The following is a 24,375-nucleotide window of genomic DNA, read 5'->3' as shown; positions in this document are numbered from 1 at the left end:
TCCTGTGCAGTTCTGTCTTAGAGCATAAGTAAAAATCTTACTATTACAGGCTGTAAAGTCTTTACCTGGCTTGCTGGTGACTCAGTGTTATGGCTGTAACAGGTCTTGTATTAAGCTATGGTGTTTTTGTCAGTCTGGTTGGGAAAGCATGGAATGGCCAGACTGTAACACACCTACATCCCCCCCCACCTTGTTTACACACCAACTCTGACTTACTGGCTGCTCAGCAGGTATGAAGGTTTTCAGAGGCAAGCCCCAGCCTGTTGTGTAACAATCAACATGCTGGAAGGCACATTTTTATTCCTTCTGGAAAACACCACTACGAAGAAAGTGCTAGGAACTTTGTCCACTCAGGATGGGACTCTCAGGAAAATGCAAAGAAACGCTCTCTGACAGGTCCCGGTGCAGTTCTGTGTCTCAGTTTTAAAGTCTGATCAAAAACTTGGGATTGCAAGATGGATCCTTCCACAGCTGTAACCGAATGTTTTCCCAGGCAGTCGTTTAACTAAGCAGTCTATTTTTCTCGGAAAACTGTAATCCAAATACATGTCAGCACTCCTGCAGTGTGTGTAGTCTGGGCATGACCTACTGGGACAGGAGGCGCTGGTTTCACCTTGCAGCTCTGCGGAGTGCGTGTGCTAACATGCAGCTGAGGACACTGTGCTGTTCTTTACTTGCAGTTTGGTGTGTGAACTTTGCTCTTTGGGTGCCACTGTTAAGATAACGCAAGGTGCCTTTATAGCTCACAAGGCACAAGTGTCTGTCAGCAGTCAGCCTTAGCCACACAACTCAAGTAATGAGCTGTATGCCAGGAAGTGAGGTGAACACCCAGAGATATGATCTGTCAGTGAATCACAGTGTGTAAATACTGAAGTCAAGAAGACTCATTCATCAACATATGCACCCAGTATTGCATAATATCTTATGCTTTATACACATTGGTCAATATATAATAAGAAAGTATGCAGCGCTAAATCCAAGAACAGAGGTTTGACCAAAGAGCTGGCCAATGTGCAATGTTGCCTTCTTTTCTATGTGTTTTTATATCCTAGCTATACAGATCTACCTTCCTCACAGCTCCACAAACCATTTCCTCTTGTCCTCCCATTATTTTTGCTCAACACTCTAAATGGTAGTGCTGCTGTTTCATTACTGAGCTATTGTCAACATATCTTGTGGAAGTCAAACGAACAATGACATGAACCATGGTTGATTTGCAAAAGTGAAAGCCCTGAGTAAAACTAATAAGTGTAACCTGATTTCCTCTGCCGCAGTTAGATAGTCATTTCTTCCGTTTGACTTGGTTCAATACGACTCTTATTGTGGCTGGCTGATCCCTGATGTCTTGGACCACGGATATGATCTCAGTAGAGAAGCAGTATTACACTTACAATGAGCTTTCATGCTCTGTTGTTTGGACTCTATACGCCTGGGTTTTTGAAGATTCTAGGCCGTCCTATTTATGCTGAAGAAGATGCTTTGTTATCATTTATGTCTGTTTTGATCCATTCTTCCTGGACAAATGGAAGCATCAAATCATTATAAAGTCTGTTGTCCTTTCAGCCTAATCATCTTTGAATGTGAACATACATTATCCTGTCAGCTCCTCTGTAACAGAGTTGGGTTGCGCAAATGTGCAATAAAAATCTCAACACTATATTCTCTTTGCATACCATTATACAATTCAAAGAACTATATTTGTTTCTGTCTCTCTAGTGTGTGAAGACCAATTTGCCCAATATCTTATTATAAATTTAATTTGTGTTTACAGTAGAGCTGCACAATATGAGGAAAATATGCGATAACGTAGAATATCGCGGTAACGAAATTACTTAAAGTGCATTTCTGCTGCTTTCAGTATTTGCTAAATACAGCAAATTGCTTGTTGAATTTAAAAGAAATGATAGGAAAGCATATCCAACATTATTCTATTGAGCAAATTTAACATTGAATTGAATATAAAAGGCACCACTAAAAAAAGAATGGCAGTTACATTTTAAAGTGCAGTTTTTTAACTGATATTTTCTTTCAACTTAACAAAAAAAAGTGTATTTCATGATATGTTGCAGCCTTCGCGATGTGTTTATTGCACCAGTAGATATTGTGATGACGGTTAAAAAAAGATATATTGTGCAGCCCTAGTTAACAGCCCAAATAGCTCGGGGGCATGTACCAGAGGTTTGAGCTGGTGTTACTGTGAGGACAGCTGTAGCAGTCAACAATGAAGCTGCTTGTTTTCTGTGTGCTAAGATACAAGCAGTGGGACTATGAATCAGATGCTGTGTGGCCTGCTAGCTAACTGCTTCTGGTATTGTTTTGCTGCACTGGTGCCCATTCATCCTGAGCTGAAACCGCTCACTGTCTTCTACTGGCTTTAACTCACTTGAGGCAACAGTGGTTCCCCTGTGCAGCTCAGTTCATGAGGGCTTAAAGATGATTTGTTTTTCTATGCCGTGCATTGCTGTACCACATCAATTATAAACTACCCATCAATCAGCTCTGTGAATGGAGAGGCACTGCTTCATGTGTGATTGGTGTTTGAATTTTAAAAGTAAATTTAAATTAGTGTGTGGAGACCCGAGTCTCGAGGGACTATTGGGACAAATATTTTGGTTTTTCTGGTTTGACTGATGTCACCTGAAAAACTGGACTGCGGTCCGAGCACTAAAAGTGCAAGGACCTATTGTTTTTGTAAGGATTATTATCTTCGTCGCATTTTTGAGGGGGTTAGAATTAGGGATGTCCAGATCCGATCGCATGATCGGAAATCGGGCCCGATCACGTGATTTCAGACTCGATCGGAATCGGACGTTACCTCCCGATCAGGACTCGGATATATATGTATATATATTCTCATTATTTTTTAACACATCTATAGTTATGCGGTGGCCCAGAGTTAGACCCTTTTGACTCCACACAGAAACAGCAACGCGTGCGGCATGACATCACTTTGTTGCAGAGACGCTATTGGTTAAATGCCGGCAAAGTAGAACACGGAAGCAGCTTGAAGCGGAAAGCGCGAGTATGTCTGCGGTCTGGAGGTATTATAAAGTTGATGACAACAACATTGCCATAGCAAACTGTGAGATATGTAACAGAAGTGCTCTGTTTGTTAACAGAGTTGTTGAATGTTAAAATAAGGTGAATTAAATAAAAAATAAGGAACATCCTGGATCTGTTTTTTCGCTCTTCTTTATTCTTTTTTTATATATTATAGAAGTATCGGATCGGGACTCGGTATCAGTAGATACTCAAAATCAAATGACTCGGACTCGGACTCGAGGGCAAAAAAACCTGATCGGGACATCCCTAATTAGAATGCACGAAAATTCACAAAAATGTGCACACATGTCAGAACTGGTGAAAATTGCAAAGTTCTGTAGTGACTCGGGTGTTGCCAGGGGGCTCCATAGCGCCCCCTAATGTGTGCCTTAATTCAGAAAAAGTAATAAGTTAATATACAAAATTTTGAGGGAACATAGGTCTCATCTTCAAGTCCATGGAGTTATTTATATATAAAAATTACAAAATTACAAAATTTCCGAAATCTTGGTTTTTGTGCAAATATCTTCATTTTACGAATACTTGTTTTAGGACTTTAGGATGCGCGAAAACTCTCAAAATGTTGCAGCCATGTGTAGAATAGTAAACTCTTTCATCTGAATTCACATTTAGGCTTGGGAGTGGTATGGTTGCTCTATAGCGCCCCCTAATTGGCTTTAGCCCTTGGGCACATTTTTGACGGCCTCAATAAATACGAAAACTCACAAATATTGGCGCCCACATAAACATCTGGGAGCTTTGCGAGACTGTACAGCGATTTGGCCCATACCTGTAAGTGGGCTCCATAGCGCCTCCTAATGTGTGGAAGGCCTTAACTTGGACATAGTTGCTCCGATATTCACCAGATTTACTACACATATTGCTCTAATCATTCCGGACATATTTCCCATTAACTTTCATTGGCTCCGCCCAACTGGAAGGCTGCCATTTTTAATTTATGCATTTTTCATGTGTTTTACATTCTTTCGAACTTGTCCTAGGCCGTGATTTCAATCTTCTTGAATCTTTGCAGGTAACGGATAACACATCTTCCTGTCTAAACAGGAAGTTGCGTTATCTTGGCAACAATTATTCCGATTGCCCCGAAACTTGACAAAGTGGCCGGTTTAGCATCTGTGCCAAACTTGGCGGCAATCGACCATTAGATGGCGCTGTTTTAATTTTTTTTAAATAATCAGCAAAAATCGATATATGGGAAACCTACTTTAGTCTAACTGCTCCTGGGGCATGAGTCCGATCAGCACGAAAATTTGCATATGGACTCGGAGGACCCTCATGACAAAAAGATATCAAAATTATTTTGATAGCTAAAACAATGCGCAAGTTATGGAGGACAAACTTCCTGTTGGTGGGTGTCGAAACAGGAACGATTGTATCTTGGCAAAAGTTATTCCGATTTACATGAAACTTTGAATGTGTGGTCTACATGTGATATTGAGCCGTCCCCTATACTCTAGCCACACCCATGTACACAGACCACGCCCCCTTTCATAACTTGTGAACCGTTTAAGGTAAACTCTTGTGAGAGGTATCATTGAACTCAGCAAAGAGTTCCTTTTTAATTGGTGACGGTTTGCCCTGCCCCAAATGCTTAAGCCACGCCCCCTTTAATAACTAATGACCCATTTCTTGTACACTATTGTGTGAAGTATCATTGAACTCAGCAGAGAGTTCCCTTCTCATTGGTAACGATTTGCAGTGTCTGAGTGCCGCGCAAATGCATGGCCGCAAGGAGCGGCGTCCGCCAGTACCCCCGGGGCAAGGGGCGAGGGCCCGTTCATTGCTGCTTGCAGCTTTAATTCAACATTGTATCAGGTTCATGTGCTTTTATTCAGTCTTAATCTGTGCCTCAGGAATTACATTTTTGTACTAATTTGTTTTTGGCTTTAATTAGTTTAGCCTTGTTTTCCTACAATATCCTGTTATCTGTTTGTTCTTTGCACATTGATCCAGACATAGTCTCACTTTGCCAGAACTTCCTCCAGCGCGACGCTGCGGAGGAGGGTCTGGCTAGTCCACACAGCATTCCGGGATGGGAGAATTTTAAAAGGTCAATTAGTGTTTCCCTTCGCCCCTGCTTTGTGGTCGAACCAGAGTTACAGTCTTGTAAATAACCGATGAACAGAAGGTTCAGCTTCTCAATAGAGATCATGCTGACAGAATAAAGAATGTATGTATGTACTGTACTGTATGTCTAGAAGCACAGAAAATTAAAACAACAGCATATGTAAATTCAGTTCTACTATATTATAAACATTTTGCTCTATATCATTGACATAGAGAGGAAGATGTGGGGCAATTGTGTAACCCGACTATTTTTTCTCTCCTTTGCGAAATGATGTACACCCCATCTGCAAAAGGACAAAAAGATGTGAGGGTGTTGGTGACTGGATGACTTGTCTTCCTCTACAGTGCTGTCTTTCTGCTCTCGGAGAGGATAGTAGGTCTCAGCATAGCTTCCTGTCTCCTCTGCCTCTTTGTTTAGAGGGAGAGGAAGGAAGAGGAGAAAGTACTAAACAGAGGTGTATTTTAAGCCACCGCTTCCATGTAGGAAGTGAAACTTTAGTTTATGACCCTATTTTGCTATGTTTTTGTGTTTAAGTGACTGATGGGAACAACAATCTTTGACATTGGTCCAGTATTAAGCAAGTGTCAAAACGAGCACTTTTGTGAAGGTAAATACAAGCTGGACAATTGCCCTATTAACTTACATTGTAGCCTTTTTCGCTGCTGTCGATTGCAGCGATCTCGCTTAATACTGGACCAATGTCAAAGATTGTTGTTCCCATCAGAAGCCTAGACACAAAAACATAGGAAAATAGGGTTGAAAAAAACGGTAGTTCCCCTTCAATGCTTTTACTTGAACTCATCTGTTCATACACCTTACTTTCTCACTCTACCTGCGTTCTGTCCACGGGCTCGGACACGGCATGGACTGGCTGGCCGCTGGTTACCGGAGGTCCCGTCTCAGACACGTTGCCTTGGGTAGGTGATCCTTATAGGCTGGACAACACAGTGAGGATGAACACTGCCATTGGTTGAATATATATATATATATATATATATATATATATATATATGTTAGGAGGAGATCTTGGGTTGGTATTTTCTTTTTTTCAATAAATGACACCAGACTGACAATGAAACGCGCAAGTACTGGTTTTTGAGGCGGAAAGGTAAAAACACAAATATGTGTCTGCTCTGCTGTTATGGTAAGATTTGAGACTCCATATTTGGCTTTGCACTAAAAAATCAAGTATGAATTGATGATGAAAATTACTATTCTATAAATATGTGCTCTACATCATTGACTACAAAAGTATAGATTGTTATGATTCTCATGCGTAAATGTCAGAAAGTAACTCTAAATAGACTGTTTATATAATTATATAAACAGATTATGTTATTAAAGCAGCACTAATCTTACACTTAAAAAAATGCCTACGTAATGTGAAAAGTGTTACTTGTAATGATGAATTATTGAAGAATGTTGTCTTTGGAATTAGCGTGTGGCGACCCGAGTCTCGAGGGACTATTGGGACAAATATTTACAAATGATATTCTGGTTTGACTGGGGTCACCTGAAAAACTGGACTGGGGTCACTTGAATGGGTTTGGCCAACTTGACATGGTGCTTCAAGTTCTTTTTAATGCAAATATAGTGTACAAAAACCCTGAATGCCTGTCGGGTTTGCGTCAGGCTCGAATACTACTCACAGAAATATGTGGCCTGAGGGGCCCTCTATTTGGAATTACAGATAAAGCTTTAATTCAATATTGTATTCAGGTTCATGTGATTGTATTCAGTCTTAATCTGTGCCTCAGGAATTACATTTTTGTACTAATTTGTTTTTGGCTTTAATGAGTTTAGCCTTGTTTTCCTACAATATCCTGTTATCTATTTGTTCTTTGCACATTGATCCAGACATAGTCTCACTTTGCCAGACCTTCCTCGACGGCGCTGTGGAGGAGGGTCTGGCTAGTCCACAAAGCATTCGATGGGAGAAAAACATGCTCTGGTTTATTGGCATGTCTTTAAACCAATCACAATCGTTTTGGGCGGTGCTAGGCACCGGGAAAAGTCACTGCAAAATTGTCTCAAGAAGGAACTTGTTTTGGTGGAACATGTGTATGTTCAAAGGTTGTTTTAGTCGTGCAACAGAAAACTCAGATTGGACAGATAGTCTAGCTAGCTGTCTGGATTTACCCTGCAGAGATCTGAGGAGCAGTTAACCATAGTCCTCACAAATCTACCGGAATTTTAAATGCCAACACAAAGGAAGCCCAAGGCAACGGATATCTGACCTAAATGAGTGAAATCCGGCGGAATTTCTGTCGGCAACGAAGCAATCCCGGAAGTGGAACGTCAAGGATATAGACTAATCCAGACATGATACTTTGAGGAGGAAGTCTTGTCCTGACAGAGAATATCAATAGGCTTGGAGTGGAGCTGTCAATGTATCGATCTTCATCACTTCAACTTTATGACTTTATGAAATAAGTGAGTATGGTGTATATTGTTGTCTTACAGTACGTGCCAACTGTGATTATTGCAAATTAACTAGTGTTTTCTTAAGATGTACACAGCAAATGACCAACAAAAACAAATTCAACATGCTTTGTTTATACATAACTTTGTTATTATATTGAGGAACGCAGAATTACTTCAGTTCGTTATGTAAATGTATGTTCCCAGTGTTTACTCTGTGTCTGGTAGAGATGTCTCAGACGTGTTTGTTTGCACACTTAACACTGTTTGTGTAATATCCCTCAGTCTTACAAACACCAGTATTTAGGATCACGTTTGAAGCACTCCAGTTTGCAAATGTTCCACTAGGTGGAGGTAAATGCTCAGAAATGTTTCACCCATCGACCAGCGGGTGGACCTACAGGCTCAGCGTGTGATGTGGACACATGCAGAGTCATGTACTCCTCTGCAACACAGCAACCATCCACATGCACTTTATTCTAGTATGATACTGTGCTGTTACTCCCAAATCAATAAGAAAGCAATCAACAGTTATCAGTCGTGTTAGATTGTCACCATAAAACCGAGAGGTCCTTCTATTTGAAAGCACATTATCATGAGTTTGCTCTTTTAATTGTTTCATTCTGACTCAATAATATATGATATTTAAAAAAAACAAAAAACAATACAGTCTACTGTAACACACGGACAGACTATTCCTGTGATTCAATGAAGACGGAGGGATATTTCTTACATGCGCCTGCTGGAAAAACAATGAGGTAAAGAGAGGAACAATGGGCTACTTTCCACTTACTTTCTTTTATGTGTCACACCCCACCCAGGGCCAGATTGTTCTCTCATAGAATCTGTAATTTACTGTAAATCTATTTTTTTTTTTATTTTACCTTCAAACCTTATCAGCTGGGTTTGATACACTGAGTCAGGGCTAACGTGAAACACTGTCAGTGTTTTTACTAGACTGAATCCCAATATGATAAATCAGGAGAAGCCTAAATATCTGCAGGGTTTCAGCCAGGACACACTGCCAGCCAGGGTTTCCTGCCTGCAGTGTGTCGTTTCCTTCTCCTGACTGGCATTGTTTAGCCTGTGAGGCTCTTCCCAGAAAGCTACTGTACCTTACAAGCTCAGTCTGAGCTCGGAAAAGGAGAATTCAGACCTGCTGGACACCAAGGAGCCAAAAAAGACTTTGAGGAAGGAACTTTACAGAGAGGAAGATGTGGGGCAATTGTGTAACCTGGACGTTTTTTTTCCACCTTTGCGAAATGATGTACACCCCATCTGCAAGAGGACAGAAGATGTGAGGGTATTGGTGACTGGATGACTTGTCTTCCTCTACAGCGCTGTCTTTCTACTCTTGGAGAGGATAGTAGGTCTCAGCAATCTACCTGTCTCCTCTGCCTCTTTGTTTGGAGGTAGAGGAAGGAAGGGGAGAAAGTACTAAACAGAGGTGTATTAGGTTTTAGGCCACCACTTCCATAGGAAGTGAAACTTTAGTGTTTAGTGTTTGTTGTTGATATTTTTCCTTGAACTCATCTGTTCATACACCTTACTTTCTCACTCTACCTGCGTTTTGTCCACGGGCTCGGACACGGCATGGACTGGCTGGCCGCTGGTTACCGGAGGTCCCGTCTCAGACACGTTGCCTTGGGTAGGTGACCTTATAGGCTGGACAACACAGTGAGGATGAACACTGCCATTGGTTGAGTATATATATATATATATATATGTTAGGAGGAGATCTTGGGTTGGTATTTTCTTTTTCAAAATAAAAGACACTGGACTGACAATGAAACGACGGCGCAAGTACTGGTTTTGGAGGCGGAAAGGTAAAAACGCAAAGATGTGTCTGCTCTGCTGTTATGGTAAGATTTGGAGACTCCATATGTGGCTTTACACTGAAATTGTTAAATGATGAATATTATTCTTCATAAATGAAGAAAAGTTTTTTTTTTTCTGCCCAGCCTTTCACAAACATCATCTGTGACGCATGTCTCATTACCATTAAGCATTCCCTAAACTTGTTTAATCCCTGCTGCTCTGTTATCCTTGTTTGACTTGCATTTAGCTAATCTCTATGTTCTACCAGCGAGCAGGGTCCATTTTCTAATGTTATCATCTGGCTGCTCTCCCACATAGACCATTTATTTTCCACTCTGATGATGCGTTGCTGTTCCCTCTGACCACAAGTGCTAGGGCTGCACAAAACAGGAGCAAATTATCTGAAAAGGTTCCCTCCCCTCTGCAGTACACTGTTCGTCTGTAATTGTTTTTTTGATTAGGTTTTGTTAGCAGTCAGTGGTTTACCAATGTGTATGTAAGGCTGTGCAATATATCGATTTTATATCGATATCTATGTATGAGGCTAGATATCGTCTAAAATTTTGGATATCGTTATATGATAGTGTTGTCTTTTCCTGGTTTTAAAGGCTACATTACGGTAAAGTGATGTCATACCTTACCAGACTGTTTTAGCTTAGTCATTATATCCACATTACTGATGACAAATTTCACTGTGTGAATATTTTGTGAAGGGCCAATAGTCAGCTCTACAATATTGATGCAATATCGATATTGATGTATTTGGTCAAAGATATTTTATTTTTATTTTCTCCATATGGCCTAGCTCTATGTGAATGTTATGTAGCACCAATGTGTTTATGTAGTACCAGTGTTTGGTAAATGCATTTGTTTCAGTATTACTGGTCAGATACAGTGTACATCCTTGGATTGAGCATGTTGATTCACTGAGTCGCAGCATTGGTCTCCATGTGGACCGGCCTGCTGCTGTGTGAGGGAGCATTTAAATCCACCAGGCTGGGAAAAAAAGACAGTGTTGTTCTCAGAGGCCTGGGAACCGTTTCCCCCTTTTAGGACCCTCTTCTAACCACTCTGGCCTTTTGGCAACGTCCCTGATGCCCCATGACTTAACTGCATTTGTGTTGTTTGTGTTTAAAGGCAGCATAGTAGGGCGATGAAAATGTGAGTATGTGTTTGTTGTAACATTGCACTTTTTTTATGGTGGGGTGTATTGTTTGTGAGCTGGGGCGAGTCACCCTTATTTATTAGCACAAGAGAGGAAACACTGTGAGGCATACGGCTTTCATTCTCATTGGCAGGAAGGAAAAGGCTGGGAACACCAGTAGGCCGGGTCCTTTCACCACGCTCATTGTTTCAACGTGGGAGAGGGTGTCACAAGGTTTAGTAACACCGCTTCTGAGTATCAGCGCATATAAACTCATATGTTTGGATTGGCTTTTGTCTATTTTTATATAAGCCTTCAAAAGGTATTTCTAACAGTTCTGGGAAAAGGATGAGAGTATGTGGTGGTCTTGCACATAATGACTGAAGTTTCATTTTGTAGTGAACTTTTCTTTAAAGATGGCTTATGGTGAGTATTGGGGGGGGTCAAAGATTCCTTTAGCAGTAATAAGCCATAGTAATAAGCAGTAATAAGGTAGTACATTGCTGGGATAAAGCCTGACATCACATGCCGGATGTCCCATTCCTATCGCTATCGAGGCTTTACGTTGCCCAGGACGACTGTGATTGGTTTAAAGAAATACTAACAAGTCAGAGCGTTTTTCCCCTCTCCCAGAGTACAGTAGATACATGGGGTAGCTAGACTATACTCCAGCGCTGACACAGGACTGTGAAGATAGTAATAGGGTGATATTGAAAAAATGGAGTATCACAAAATTAGGAGCTATACAAACAAGTCAATACAAGTTTAGCGCAGATATATTGGTATCACTATATGACGGCCAATAAATAACAAAAGCTCCCAGTGTAGAAATACCAGAAATATGACTAGGTAGTGTCTCCATAACATAGTTTGCTTTATCAAATTCATACTGTATTTAAAACAAATATTTAGAATATTCTATATTTGTTGCCCCACTAGCTGCAGAGCCTTAAGATGGCCGTGTCCATCAGTCCCTCTGCCTGTCGATCAATATAGCCGAGAAAAGTATCTCACTACTGTTGTACTAACCTTCATAGTCTCCAGAAGATGATACCTAATGCTTTTGTTGTCACTGCTATCGTGTAAAAACTTCTCCTTGACCTCCATGATGAGGTATTTTGAAACAAAAATGGCCAGATTTGTTTCGGATATTCATACTCTCCACAGAATACATTTGTTTGATTTTTACATTTTTAAAAAGGCGTAAAAGACATGCACGCTTCCCAGGGCATAAACCCTTTCCATTATGGACAATTCATGAGCATTCCTCTTGCAACTTATTCATGCCAAAATGAACACAAACTTTGAACATAAAATGTTTCATAATATGCAGAAAGTTGTCGGAGTCACTCATGCACCAAACCATTTTAAAATCTGCTCTAGCACCACTCTTAGGACATGGTTTTTATTTTTAGCCACATCTCCAGTAAGACTGTACAGGTTTGTTCCATCCACAATTTTTGTGTTGTATTGTGAACACTATAGCCTTTAGAGGCTTGGTTGGTCTTAGCGTGGTTACTTATTAATTTCACCTGTAACTACCTTGTGTGTGTGTGCTCCAAGCGCTAAAGGAGCTCAAGTTTCATATTTACAGAGCTTCAACAACACAGTATGTTCTACCAGATCTGACTGGTGTGTGGATACCTGAGTCTGGAGGCAAAACTAGAAAGTCAGGTAGTCAGGTGAAGTTGATGATGATGAGCTAAATTTAGTATCCTTGTTTGTTTCCACTTGACGGGTCTCGCTGTGTCGTTGTCAGCCTCTTCTACAGTACAGTAGGTGCCTCCAGAAAAAGTCTTTTTTTTTCTTTTTCCATCACGTATTCCTCTGTTGCTATTTCTCTTTTTTTTCCTTCAAGCTTCTCTCTCTCTCTCTCTCTCTCTCTCATTGCAGAAATGAAATCTAAGCCTCCCACGTTGCCTGTTATCAACAGAGCAGAACACCCGATCAGCCCGGTCTGATGAAATGTGATTGCCCTGTTAGAGGATGTAATGATGTAAAGGGAAACATAGTCAATTCTGTTAGCCTGGACTTAATTCGTAAAACTTGTACAGAATATTCATTTAAGTAGGCTGAGTAGAAAGGTACGTACATGCAGGAGGTAGTGATCTAAGATCATACAGTGAATTCGCACAGCGCTATTGTAGCAGTGTACTTTGACCAAGAAAGGTGGATTATTACTGCAATAGATGATAATTGTCATAGTCTATATGATTGCAATGGCACTTGACTTGATAAACTGGCCTCTTATAAGGTCAGCAAAAACAGTATTGTAAACCAACGTACATTTCATCTTGCTACAATCCTTTGTGTGTGTATATAATGGTGCACTCATGCTTACTGGTGCTCACACACACATACTGTAACTGATGCACACCATACACAGAAATAATGAAGTACTTATCGTTCTCAATGATCGCTCTCAACTCTAATTGTTAATTCAGGGTGGATTATAGTGGGATTTATTCTGTGTGTTTACTGCGAGGAAAGATGAGAAAGATAAGGCTGATAATGAAAGCAACCAAGCGTCTTCTGTGCTGAGATGGTAAACCATTGTTTAATCAATTTGGTGTCTTGATATTTGGTGTCTAGCGTTAATATTATTCTCGCAACGCAGCTCAGGACCGACTCTGCACAGTCAGCATTGTTTTTGGCAGACTGACAGCAGGTATGTTTTGTGAGTGTGTGTGTGTGTGTGTGTGTGTGTGTGTGTGTGTGTGTGTGTGTGTGTGTGTGTGTGTGTGTGTGTGTGTGTGTGTGTGTGTGTGTGTGTGTGTGTGTGTGTGTGTGTGTGTGCGGGTGTGTGTGTGTGTGTGTGTGTGTGTGTGTGTGTGTGTGTGTGTGTGTGTGTGTGTGTGTGTGTGTGTGTGCGTGTATGGGAACCAATCCAAGGTTGGTTGTTCCAGTGATGCGGGGGCAGATGCAGAGACCCGTTGCCTGCTCTGCCCTTCATGACAGATGTGCCCTGCTGCTGTAGAGATGGAGATTTAGCCTCTGTACCTTGTTTGCTGTCTCTTTGTAGCTTTTGTTCTTGTGAGTGTGTGTGTGTGTGTGTGTGTGTGTGTGTGTGTGTGTGTGTGTGTGTGTGTGTGTGTGTGTGTGTGTGTGTATCTATGAACACGTGTGTCAGCAGACAATACCCATCATTCATCATTGACCTTCATAATGTGTGTGGTTCACCGGGAGGAGGGGGGAGTCAATGAAAACAGCAAGGGCTGAAATGCAGTGTGTGCATGCTAAATGTGTGTGTGTGTGTGTGTGTGTGTGTGTGTGTGTGTGTGTGTGTGTGTGTGTGTGTGTGTGTGTGTGTGTGTGTGTGTGTGTGTGTCTCTGCTGTTGAACATGCATGCATTTTAAGTGACATGGGTTTAATTAATGATGTGTGTGTGGGAGACCCGTGTTTCTTCGCTTATAGAGATGTGGTGGGTAATGGCCCGGAGCCATGCTGCTCTCCTCCCCTCCCCTCTCTTCTCAGGCCAAAGAGAGAAGACTGAGGTGGATGGTGGAGGGAGAGATGGACTAAAGTGACAGAGTGGTAGGTGGATATGGTAGTAGAGAGGTGGGAGAGTTAGTGAGGGAAGAGGGAAGTGCCAGCTGCAGTGGTAAGAAGGTAGAGAAATGTGTGAGGTGGGCAGTGTGTGTGTGTGTGTGTGTGTGTGTGTGTGTGTGTGTGTGTGTGTGTGTGTGTATGTGATGAGTGGGAGAATGTTGTGAGGCATAAGGAAGGACAGAAGAAAATATATGCACATATATTATGTTGTTCACGCTTGAAAGTGTCACAAAAAATGAAAAGGACCATTTGCAATGCACCGACATGACATTTAAAAGCTGACTGAATCAATCAAATTGGAATCCTTTAAACTCAAAATGAACTGAATGTGTTTCTCTTCATTCAACCACCGCTGACACTGCTCAGAAATATTAAAAAAGTTGAAACGCTTTGACAGGTTGAATATTGAAAAAAGTTGATGCGCGCTCCATTCTGCAGATCCATACAGACACACTGAGCTGCTCTAGACCTGGAAAAGTAATTATTTGGATTTAAAGCTGCGCTAATCAATGTTTGTATACTAGCGATGCATCAAATTAGTTTATGTAATGTCAAAATGGTTGCTCGTAATGAATTTTTTCATTTGTCTTTATGGTCCCATAGATTATTTTACATTCAACAGCCAAATTTCTTTTTTTTTGTAGATTGACTGTGCACAACAGGGTTGATGTTTTACAAGCTTTTTTAGAAAATAAAACCAGACGGACAATGAATTGTAAAAATGACCTTAGGGCTCAGAGGGTTAAGTGTTTGATTGCATTTCTCATACCAAGCGGTGTGTATTTGTGAGTTAGTGTCTGCATTCAGTTGTCTGCCTCCTCGTGTGTTTGCTGTGTGCACGTACGCTCTGCATGAACCTAAATTGTATTGTGTAAATTAAATCCAAAGGATTTGTCGGCTGCCTTCATGCAAGTGTACCTGCGTGCCGGTAATGCCTGTATATATATATATGCCTGTGCGCTCACGTCAAATTGCATAGTGTATAGAGAAAACTTGAGCAGGTCCATTACTCACTGTCTGAAAAACCAATACTTCAATTGTTACCATGGAAACAATACAATAGGTCTTCCTGCAGATAATAATCAATGAATGGGTTGGCTCATAAGAGGTGTAATTTCCTAACATAATATTCAATGTGTTATTCAACGTTCACCACGCCTCAGATGCCGGACATTCTTCTGAAAGTCATTTCCTGGTTAAATAGTGCTCAGCGCTTTACACTGGCAAGAAAGCAAGAAGATATTCTGTCATTTAATAATAGTTCTGTGCATATCATCACATTATTTTTCAGATAACAGCAACATATTTTCTTCCTCAATATAATGCCATTGCTGAGCTATGTGCTGTCACATTTACTCTCAGCTACCACTGTGCAACAGTCTCACTAATGTACAGATCCTGCAACTTTTTAACAGAATTAGCACCACTTAGGCTGAAAGCTGTCAGGGACAGTGCATTAGGATAAATGTGCACGCTGAGTTCGTTAGATGGTTTCTTTTAATATCCTCATTTGTCACTTTCGGTTAGGACAATAACTGCACTGCTTAATTAGGCCCAGAATCACTGTGTCTGACCTTATGCAAACAACATCACAGTATTAGATTCATGGATTTACTCCAGTTTTTAAATGTGTGTTTGTCTAACTTCTTGAACCCCTGTATATCCTAACTTTCCTTTATGGAGCTGTGTACCACATTTACAGTTTGGTTTGGTCTGTTTTGCAAATATAATTATTTTGAAAAGCATAAACAATAGATCTACAAAATTGCAAAAATCCCTGCTTGCAAAATCAAGGGAATCAAACATGCGCATAGAGTTAGTCAGTCGGTAAGTAAGTAGGTTGCTCAAACTTTATTACAAAACAATGTGCACTCAAAGGAACATTATAGCGGAGCTCAAGCTTTTTGTTCTCTATGACTGAGTATCATTACATACTCACAGTTGGTTGTTGTCTTGGTCCAGTCTGAGGCCACATGAAGGCCCAGTGTGTATTGGCCTACCTCTACTAATAGAGACCCTTGGGTGATGCTGTTGAAAATGACATAGTGTGTGTGATGTAGATATTTCCAGAGACATTGCATTACCTGACTTGTTGATACTGAAAGTGTTGATACACAGTTTTAATCTGATCCAGTACTCTTTATCCAATTTTGCAACCTACTGGCAAACCATATAATCTCATATGACATCATATGATCCCAAACATGGCATTGGAGACTTTTTCATTTTTGTCCTCTGTTCTTTGATAAATCTGTGTACCATTAACAGTGTTGGATGGCACTGCATTAGAGTTATGTGATTACTGTTGTCAGTAAAGATTAGTGTAAGGGAGTACAATTTGAATTCATTAAATACATTACACATATTAACTCCAGGAAACTCACAGTTATTGGGATTTCCAGGACAGATTGCTGCTATACACGTTAGCTTGGTGTTGGGGCTGGCAGTGAGGAAAAGGAAAAATGTGCCTCTCGGTTATGGCAATTCAATCTGTCAGACATCTCATCAAGGCGGGTCTTTAGTTCTGACATCACTTCCTTGTTTAGTGACTAACACAGCCCCGGACCACTTCGTCAACGCCGACACTGTGCGACACTGTTCTACTTGATCTGTAAGTTTATACCTCAGATAACACCATACTGTTAAGCCTTCAGACATATATATCTATCGTTAGCTTAGGTTGTTAGCAAGCTACTAACTTTACCCAGGGTAATTGTAATGGCTCAGCAGTAGGATGTAGATAAACACAAAATGCCAACAAAGGTCCTACTGTAATAAACTAATTTAATTGATGATTGCATTGCCAATGTGCATATCTAATTGTCAATTGCTCAATTAATTGCCATTTGAATAAAGAGGACAAAATACTTTTTCTCCACACAGAAAATTGATCAGGAATCAATAAGAGAAGAATCAGACCAATAAGCAAAATTTCCTAAGCAAAAAAATCCCTAGTGCATGGCTGCAGGCTGTCTGACCTTGTCTGAGAGCACAGTACTGACCTGTCTGTGGTAATGGCTCTGCAGTAAATGGTGAGAAGGAAACTGAGCATACAGTTATTTCTGTAGCCCGCTGATTTCCTGCATGTGGTTTACACACACATTCATAGTCCGCAGAGACATGCACCACACACACATACCGCTGCTGATGGTGACGTCTGGACATAGTTATTTACTCTCTCGGCCTTCCGGTCACTAATTACTGTGTTGTGTAATGAGGCCTGCACAGACTCACAGTGTGTATCAAGGTGCGCGTGAGACTAAGAGTGTGTACACTGCGCATGTATGTCAGCTGTGAGCAGGTCATTTCATGTAACTGCTGAAAGGATTTTATTTTAATGGGCATCCATGTCCGGTTATAAAGGGTTAACAATAAAGGGTGTGTTACATCATTATACAGAGAATCACCAGCCCCATGCTGAATTTCCAGCTGTGGTAAAACATTACTAAACAGTGAGATGAAAAAGTAGAGAGAATGAGATCAGTAAGGAGGAGCTGGTTAAAAAAATGGAGGATTAAGGTTAAAAGGAGACAAAGAAATAGGTAAAAAAAATAGATGCAATGACAGAGAGGAGAGTAGAAAGGAGGTCAGGACTATGATGGCTGCCAGTCTGAATTAAAAAAGAGATGGACAGAGTAAAGCTCCTTGACATAAAGATCTTTTTAGGCGAGTGCCTTAGGTGTGACTGTGGACTGTGTGTGTATTTGTGTGTGCATCGTATTCAACCAAAAGCATGTTTCTTCACACAACTTGTGAAAGCAAGACTTCTCTCAACGTGCCACTGTAACACTTATCGGTGCCTGTAGGTTATTTTCACAGACATGTTTAACAGTATGAGAACAACTGAGTGCTCTTTCTCACCATGTCAACACTTTAGCCACTCCAGCCAACCACCACTCTGTAGTCTGCTGTATTCTGCTGAGAAGCGCAGTTGTGAGTGACAATGGAGGAAGAAGATGCAAATAGCAATACATCTGCTGCATCTATTATATATTATATATATCTATAAGACCCAATATGATTTTTACATACAATATTTTTTTGTATTTTTGCACCTCAGCTGGAGACCTACGTGGTTCTCTATGGGTTGGTAACATTATCGGACTTATGAAATCAGCTTAAAACCCCAAATATGAAGAAGAAAAACATGCAATGTCATCAAGCTAAAATAAAACTAACTACTTCCTGAAATGAAGACATTTCAAAGGCTTTCACAAGAGCTGTCCATTTTAGACTTGAACTTGACTCTGACTTAGGGCTTGAGGCTTGAACTGGACTTGACTTACTGTGGACCTGACTCTAGACTAGTAAGCAAAAACATGCACGTGATAAGTTTTCAGCTGCTAAAGTCCTGATGAGACTGATAGGAATGTTGTTAGTATTGGACAAATTCAATTTTTGACCTGATGATGGCGATCTAAGATAAGTGAGGGGATCACAAAAGTTATTATCGTTCATCCACAGGGGAGCATGAATGTCTGCATCAAATTTGATGGAAATCCATTCAACAATTGACATAAGACATTTTACTCAAAATAAAAAGGGCCAAAAGTCAGGGGATTCCCAAATTCTCTAGGGTTTATTGAATAGTGAATTGAAAGTTTAGAATGGGACAAAGTGTAGAGCAACCAACAGACTGACATTGCCATCCACAGAGCCATGCATGCTAAAAAATAAATAGGCTACATAGCCACATGTCTTGAATCTTTAATTATTAGGCCTATGGATTAGATGCAATTGTTTAAGCTTTATATAAATACAATTATTTACACAGCTTTGAAATACTTGGTCAGTTTTCAGTGACTTGCAATTGACCCATGAAGACTGTTAACTTGGCCTTGAGACTTGACTTGAGGCTTGCTTTGATAAGACTTTGACTTGACGCGGACTTGTCTCAATTAGAGATGTGCGCTATTAGTCAACTAGTTGATTAAACGTTGCTATACCCTCGTCTGTCGGCACCGGAAGTACTAGTCAGTTAAACTTATTATTAAGATTATTATTATTAGGAGACCACCCCCAGTGAAGCCTTGTCCTCTGACCGGTCTTCGGTCCTTTTCTTCCACCCCGTTGCATTCTCCCAGCCCCCGCCTGCCACCACCTCCTCTTTCTGAAATGGGTTCAGCAGTCAGTCTGCTTCTCTCCTATTCCACTGAATTGGCCAGCAGTACAATTAAACTATCTTACTAGCTAGCTAGGCGGCTAGCATGTAAGCTACAGACTAAAGCTAGCGACTTAGCGGCCTACGAACAAACTAAGCAGACTAACGCCAGCTAGCTCAATGACTCAAACTTGCACGCTAGTGGTATAAGCGATGCCTCTTAAACCACAGTCCACGTGGGAGTTTCATGAAATATTAACCATACAGCACCACACACTGGGTTTGTAAGGCAATATTCGAACATTTGGTTCTTTTTGTAAATATTTCTCCATGTGACTCCTCTTAGTGTGTAACCGCTGTTTGGTTGTCATGGGAAAAGAGTGGGTGGCCTTGATTTGCACTTCTCCCACTACCTCCAACCTACTACTGTGCTGCTTAATGTGATCCCGGGAAGAAAGGAGTTCAAAGCACATTACACAAGCCACTGAGAGTTAGGAAGATAACAAATGATAACTGAGATTCTATAAACCTTTACTTCAGGATTCTACTTTATAACACACACACACATCAATTCTCCATCATCTCTCTCTCCAGATGCCTTGCCTTTCTTGTGTCACCCCTCCCCTCTCTTCCTGTTCTGTGTCACGCTCAGCACCTATATCTGCCATATAGCCACCAGCAGCAGCAGGGACAGCAGATGAGTACGCCCATTGGCTTCTTCCCCTCTCACTGGCCCTCCTCTCGCCCAACACAATGGGACTGATTGTCCATGCGACACACACTCACACACAGAGGGGGCTTTACTCTGGGGCTGAGTGTCGCTCCCCCGCCATATGCCCATCTCCGCTGGAATGTGATTATCTTCACTCGCTATAGAGAGGAATGAGGAAAGGGTAAAAGAAGAAGGAAAGCATCTGGTAAGGCAAGGCTGGAGGTTGCGATAAAGGGCGAGATAGTCTGTCACTGAGCGTGCAAGCGTGTGTGTGTGTGTGTGTGTGTGTGTGTGTGTGTGTGTGTGTGAGAGAGAGAGAGAGAGAGAGAGAAGGAAGGGAGGATGCAACCAATGCAGCGAGGCAGCAGTTTACCACGAGCCTGAACCTGCCCGTGCGAGGAGCGACAGAGCGCAGAGAGAGAGAGAGGGAGAGGTCTTTTTACTTCAGTCTAGCAGTGTATTTTAATTCCTTCACTACACTCCACCTCACTGCTCTCACCGGACACAACCTCCTCTCAGGTTAGTGCCTCTCTCATTTTAGACCGGTTTACCAATCAGCACCGGAGTGCCGTATCCATCGAGTGCACAATGCAGCCGTGGGGCGTTGGGTTAACAGAGCTGATAGACAAAATGTGGGTGGTTCTTGACCACAGAGAAACTGAAACACTGTTTGCTATTCTACACAGCCACACGTCGCCAGCTGAGGCTGATGGTTAACAAAGAGGGGAGCACACATCACGAAAGACAAACCCTGGATCTCACCACAGGATGTTCCTCTGACCGGTGCTGTAGTTAAGCGTGGCAGGCGGTGTGTGTGTGTGTGTGTGTGTGTGTATAATAGAAAGCTGTGGGTACTCTAAGCAGTGGGAGCTGTATTGGCTGGAGGGGACTATTAATTTTCTTTAAGGCGTTGTTTACTGAGCCGCTCAGCTGCAGGCTTTCTAATGACATGCACTACACATCTGCATCTCACACACACAGATCACAAACACACAGCACACATGCTTGTGCACGTAGACGCTACTGCTGCTGATTTCAGTTATCTCTGTTTGCCATGATTGGCTTAATCGGCCTCAGCTGTCCACAGTGAGCTGTGGGAAAATATGCAAGTGTGTGTGTGTGTGTGTGTGTGTGTGTATGTGTGGTTGCTTGTTTGTGTGTGTGTGTGTGTGTGTGTGTGTGTGTGTGTGTGTGCGCGCGCATTGTGGCTTGCTGTTCCTGAACTGTCTGCAAACAAAACTATGATTTAAAGTCACCTTGTCATTACAGCTGTAACGCTTCTCTTGATGATAAATGTAATCTTAACTGCTTGTAGTTGCTGCACTCCATCTTGGTACCTAACATCAACAAAGAAAAATTGCTTTCTAAATAGTATTTATAAAAAATAATAAATTGTTGCAATATTGAGCTTTTTATTATTGGCAAATAAATGAGAAAATATGCCTCATGCTTTTTTTCTCTTGATACTCAATCTCCCCTCTCCACCTCTCTTGCTATCTCTGCAGTTGAAACCATTAACTTTGTCTGCAGCAATACATTTTCTGTAGTGCTTCCTCCGCTCTCTGTGCTTGGCTTCCCATACAAGCAGGCAATGGCAGGGCTTATACCAGATCCTGCTGTTTGTGCTGCGAAGGAGGCAACCATTCAACGGTCCTTTTACTAACAAGGCTCCTCGCTGAGCCTGTGTGGGATCCCACTGAGGGGGTTCCTCCAGGATCAAGCAAGTCCCTGCATAAAATCTCAAAAGCTCAGGTGGAAAAAAAGGGAGGTTAGGAAGTTAGGAATGCTTCTGTGGCAGTAAGGGAGACACGCTGTTGTCCCTGTAAAAGTTATGGAGTCATGAAGTGCTTGGGTCTGGTGTTGCGTTGTCAAGATTGAAAGATCTGATTGCTCCCGAGACTTATCTATCCATTATGTTAAGTTTTCATCAGAAAGAAATTGTCAAGTGCCAATTTGTGAGCTTGTTGCAGTTCTACTCAGATGGTTAAATAAGCAGACTCTGGTGGGTGTTCTGGTTGGATTAGTGGGCAAAGGCATATGCAGATTTGTAGGTTTTGATGAACATGAACATGCCCTCTTCATCACCTTTCTCCTCACTTCCTTACATTGTCGAATAAAGTGGAAATGTCTCTGCACGCACTATCACTACTCAGGGGGAAGGGAACCTATCATAAAGGCGGCAGAGGCCAGGTACGTGATTTGACCAAAAATGGGATTAAAAAGGAGACAGCATGTTGTTTCTAAAGAGAAGCTAAAAGTGGGAAGTGCTTAGAGCCTCATCACACTGAATACGAATGTACACACATGCACATGGATCCTCACTTACTTACATTATGGCTTGTTGTTGCATTTTTTGCAGGTATTTGTGTATGAGTGAGTCTGTTACATGATATGTGTCAGTGTAAGTCCCCCCCTGTGCAGTCTCTGACGCTGCCATGCTCTGTCAGCAACTGCAGCTTACTTATTGTGGGATTCATCCACCTCACCTTCCCTGCTTCCTTTCTCTTCCCTTTAACTCATGGGTTATTTTGTTTATTTATCTTCTTTCTCTTACTGTAATGCCAAAGTAAACATGCTGTGTTATTGCCCTGCAGAGGCATCACTGGTTCGGTTTGTGGCAGCCGTCATTGTCATTTTGTCCTCTCTGTGCACAGTGGTTTGACTTTCTGCTGAGCCTCCCATGACACAGACCAGAAATGCTGATACAGTTTGACACTTAATTCCACCAGGACGTGTCAGATTAAGTGCTGTGTGCGTACGTGTGTGTGTGTGTGTGCGTGCGCGCGCGTGAATGCAGACGTACAGAAAAGCAGGTGACTCAGTTTATGTGGGTTTAAATATGGAAAGTGCAGATCTGGCTTAAGAGAAGATTTTTGACAAGCATGTGGACAGAAATGAGGAAGAGAAGGTATGATTTAGTTAATGCATGAACAGTTAAAGAGGAAGTTTGTGTCATTTTAAATGTCAGTGTCAGTTTCTCTCTTTCTCTCTCTGCCTCATTAATGCCCCAAACTTGGCTGCAGGCTCGCCTGCAGGCTTGCTTTCAGGATTGCAGGGTTTTCTGTGCATTCCAGCTCTGCGCTGAGAATACGGCTCCAGCGCCTGCAGTCAGAGGAGCTCATTCATACCGAGTACAATGATCCTGTTTGAGGCACAAGTTTTTACCCACGCTGTTTGATTGGGATTATGTTCAACTTCTATTTACTTCATCCATAATGCATTGAGTCAAATCTGTTTAGCAATAATGAGTCTCTTTTGCTTACTGTTTCCTTAATGAACTGGAATCGATAGGAGATAAACAAAAAGACATTTAAGACTGATCGAAATGAAGAATTCATCAGTTCTATTTGGATTTGAATAACGGATGTGTTGAAACAGTTGACTGTTAGCTAACCACCGGCGACAACCTCAAACCATCATGCATGTGTGCAGAAGACAACAAGCAGACACACGTGGCCCGTCCACACATGCTTTCCGCATTGTTTTTTTACGCTCATACTCTTAGGCGGTGCGCCTAAGCAGTATAATAGCAGGGAAACCCCTGTTTACAAATGTTAAGCTATGATTGGACAAATCCTGTGTTTAGCGAAAGGTCAATTAGCCAAAGTTCGGTAACATCACAGTTTCAGTTTTTGCTGTATTTTCAGGACAAACAATAAAATACTCTTACATAATTACAGTATCGCTGCAAATGATTCAGAGTCACTCAGTTAGAAATTAGCTTCTGAAATGTTGTCTGTCCACCACGACCTTTCACAAATGCCACGTGCTGTCACTCTTCCTGTGTACAAGGGCTCTGTTGTGGCTCCATGCGTCTTACTCGGTGCATTAGAATATTACCAAGCGCAGTTCTTTGTTTGCATCGTCAGACAGCATGAGTTGAAGCCAGCATCAGATGAGTAACAACAACGTACTCTTCAGCATGCCGTTGTGAGACTTTCTCATGGGGTTATTTTGGGAGATGGAGCTATATTTGAAGTTCAGGAAGTCATTTACTTTTGCAGAGGGAATGGAAATTTAAATGGCTATTTCTGCAAACATTTAGCTTAAAAATGGGTGAATGCCCTGAATGGAAATGCAATTATAGGAAAAAAATACCCTTGGGGCATCACTTCACTGAATTAATAAAAATGTGATAGTGCAGTTGATGTGCTTGAGTTTACTGTAGTGTATTGCTTTTTATAGACACATTCAGATGTATTTATTTATTATACACAAACAGAATAATGGTCTTTTATGCTGGATATATGTCACTTGCACATATCTGCACTTGATCTGTGAGACATTTCAAACCCATTCGGTTCAGTCTTAGTATAAAAGGGCACGCCGTGAATAAGCACTGTTGTTCATTTGTGAACAGACTGGCCTGCTGGGGCCCAGTCAGACGTGGTGATTGGGTGGACAGGGTATTGATTGACACATTTTGGAAGCTCCTGCCCAGCAGCTGTGATCTGTTTTCCAATGTAGACAGACAGGTCACAGGGGGGGTTGGAGGAGG

At 41.6% G+C, this 24,375-nt stretch overlaps 1 protein-coding gene across 6 annotated transcripts in view; it reads left to right on the top strand.

The window, feature by feature from the left end:
* The window catches only part of fgd4a (FYVE, RhoGEF and PH domain containing 4a), a 61,290-nt gene that overhangs the window by 531 nt on the left and 36,384 nt on the right, over positions 1-24,375 (top strand). The window contains exons 1-2 of one of the 6 annotated variants that reach the window (XM_036003308.1): positions 8,856-9,200; positions 9,325-9,414. The exons of 1 other annotated variant lie outside the window; for it this stretch is intronic. In XM_036003308.1, the coding sequence (XP_035859201.1) occupies positions 9,146-9,200; positions 9,325-9,414 (145 nt within the window). In that variant the 5' untranslated portion in view covers positions 8,856-9,145. Of the gene's footprint in view, positions 1-8,855; positions 9,415-19,941; positions 20,083-20,168; positions 20,397-24,375 lie in introns of those variants that run through there. 4 more of the 6 variants (XM_036003299.1, XM_036003297.1, XM_036003302.1 and 1 more) reach the window with 4 other exon arrangements.

This window comes from Sander lucioperca, chromosome 7 (assembly GCF_008315115.2).
Source record: "Sander lucioperca isolate FBNREF2018 chromosome 7, SLUC_FBN_1.2, whole genome shotgun sequence".
In the NCBI taxonomy this organism is placed as follows: Eukaryota; Metazoa; Chordata; class Actinopteri; order Perciformes; family Percidae; genus Sander; species Sander lucioperca.
Note: the sequence above shows the minus strand (reverse complement) of the source record. Positions and strands in the feature narration are given on the sequence as shown.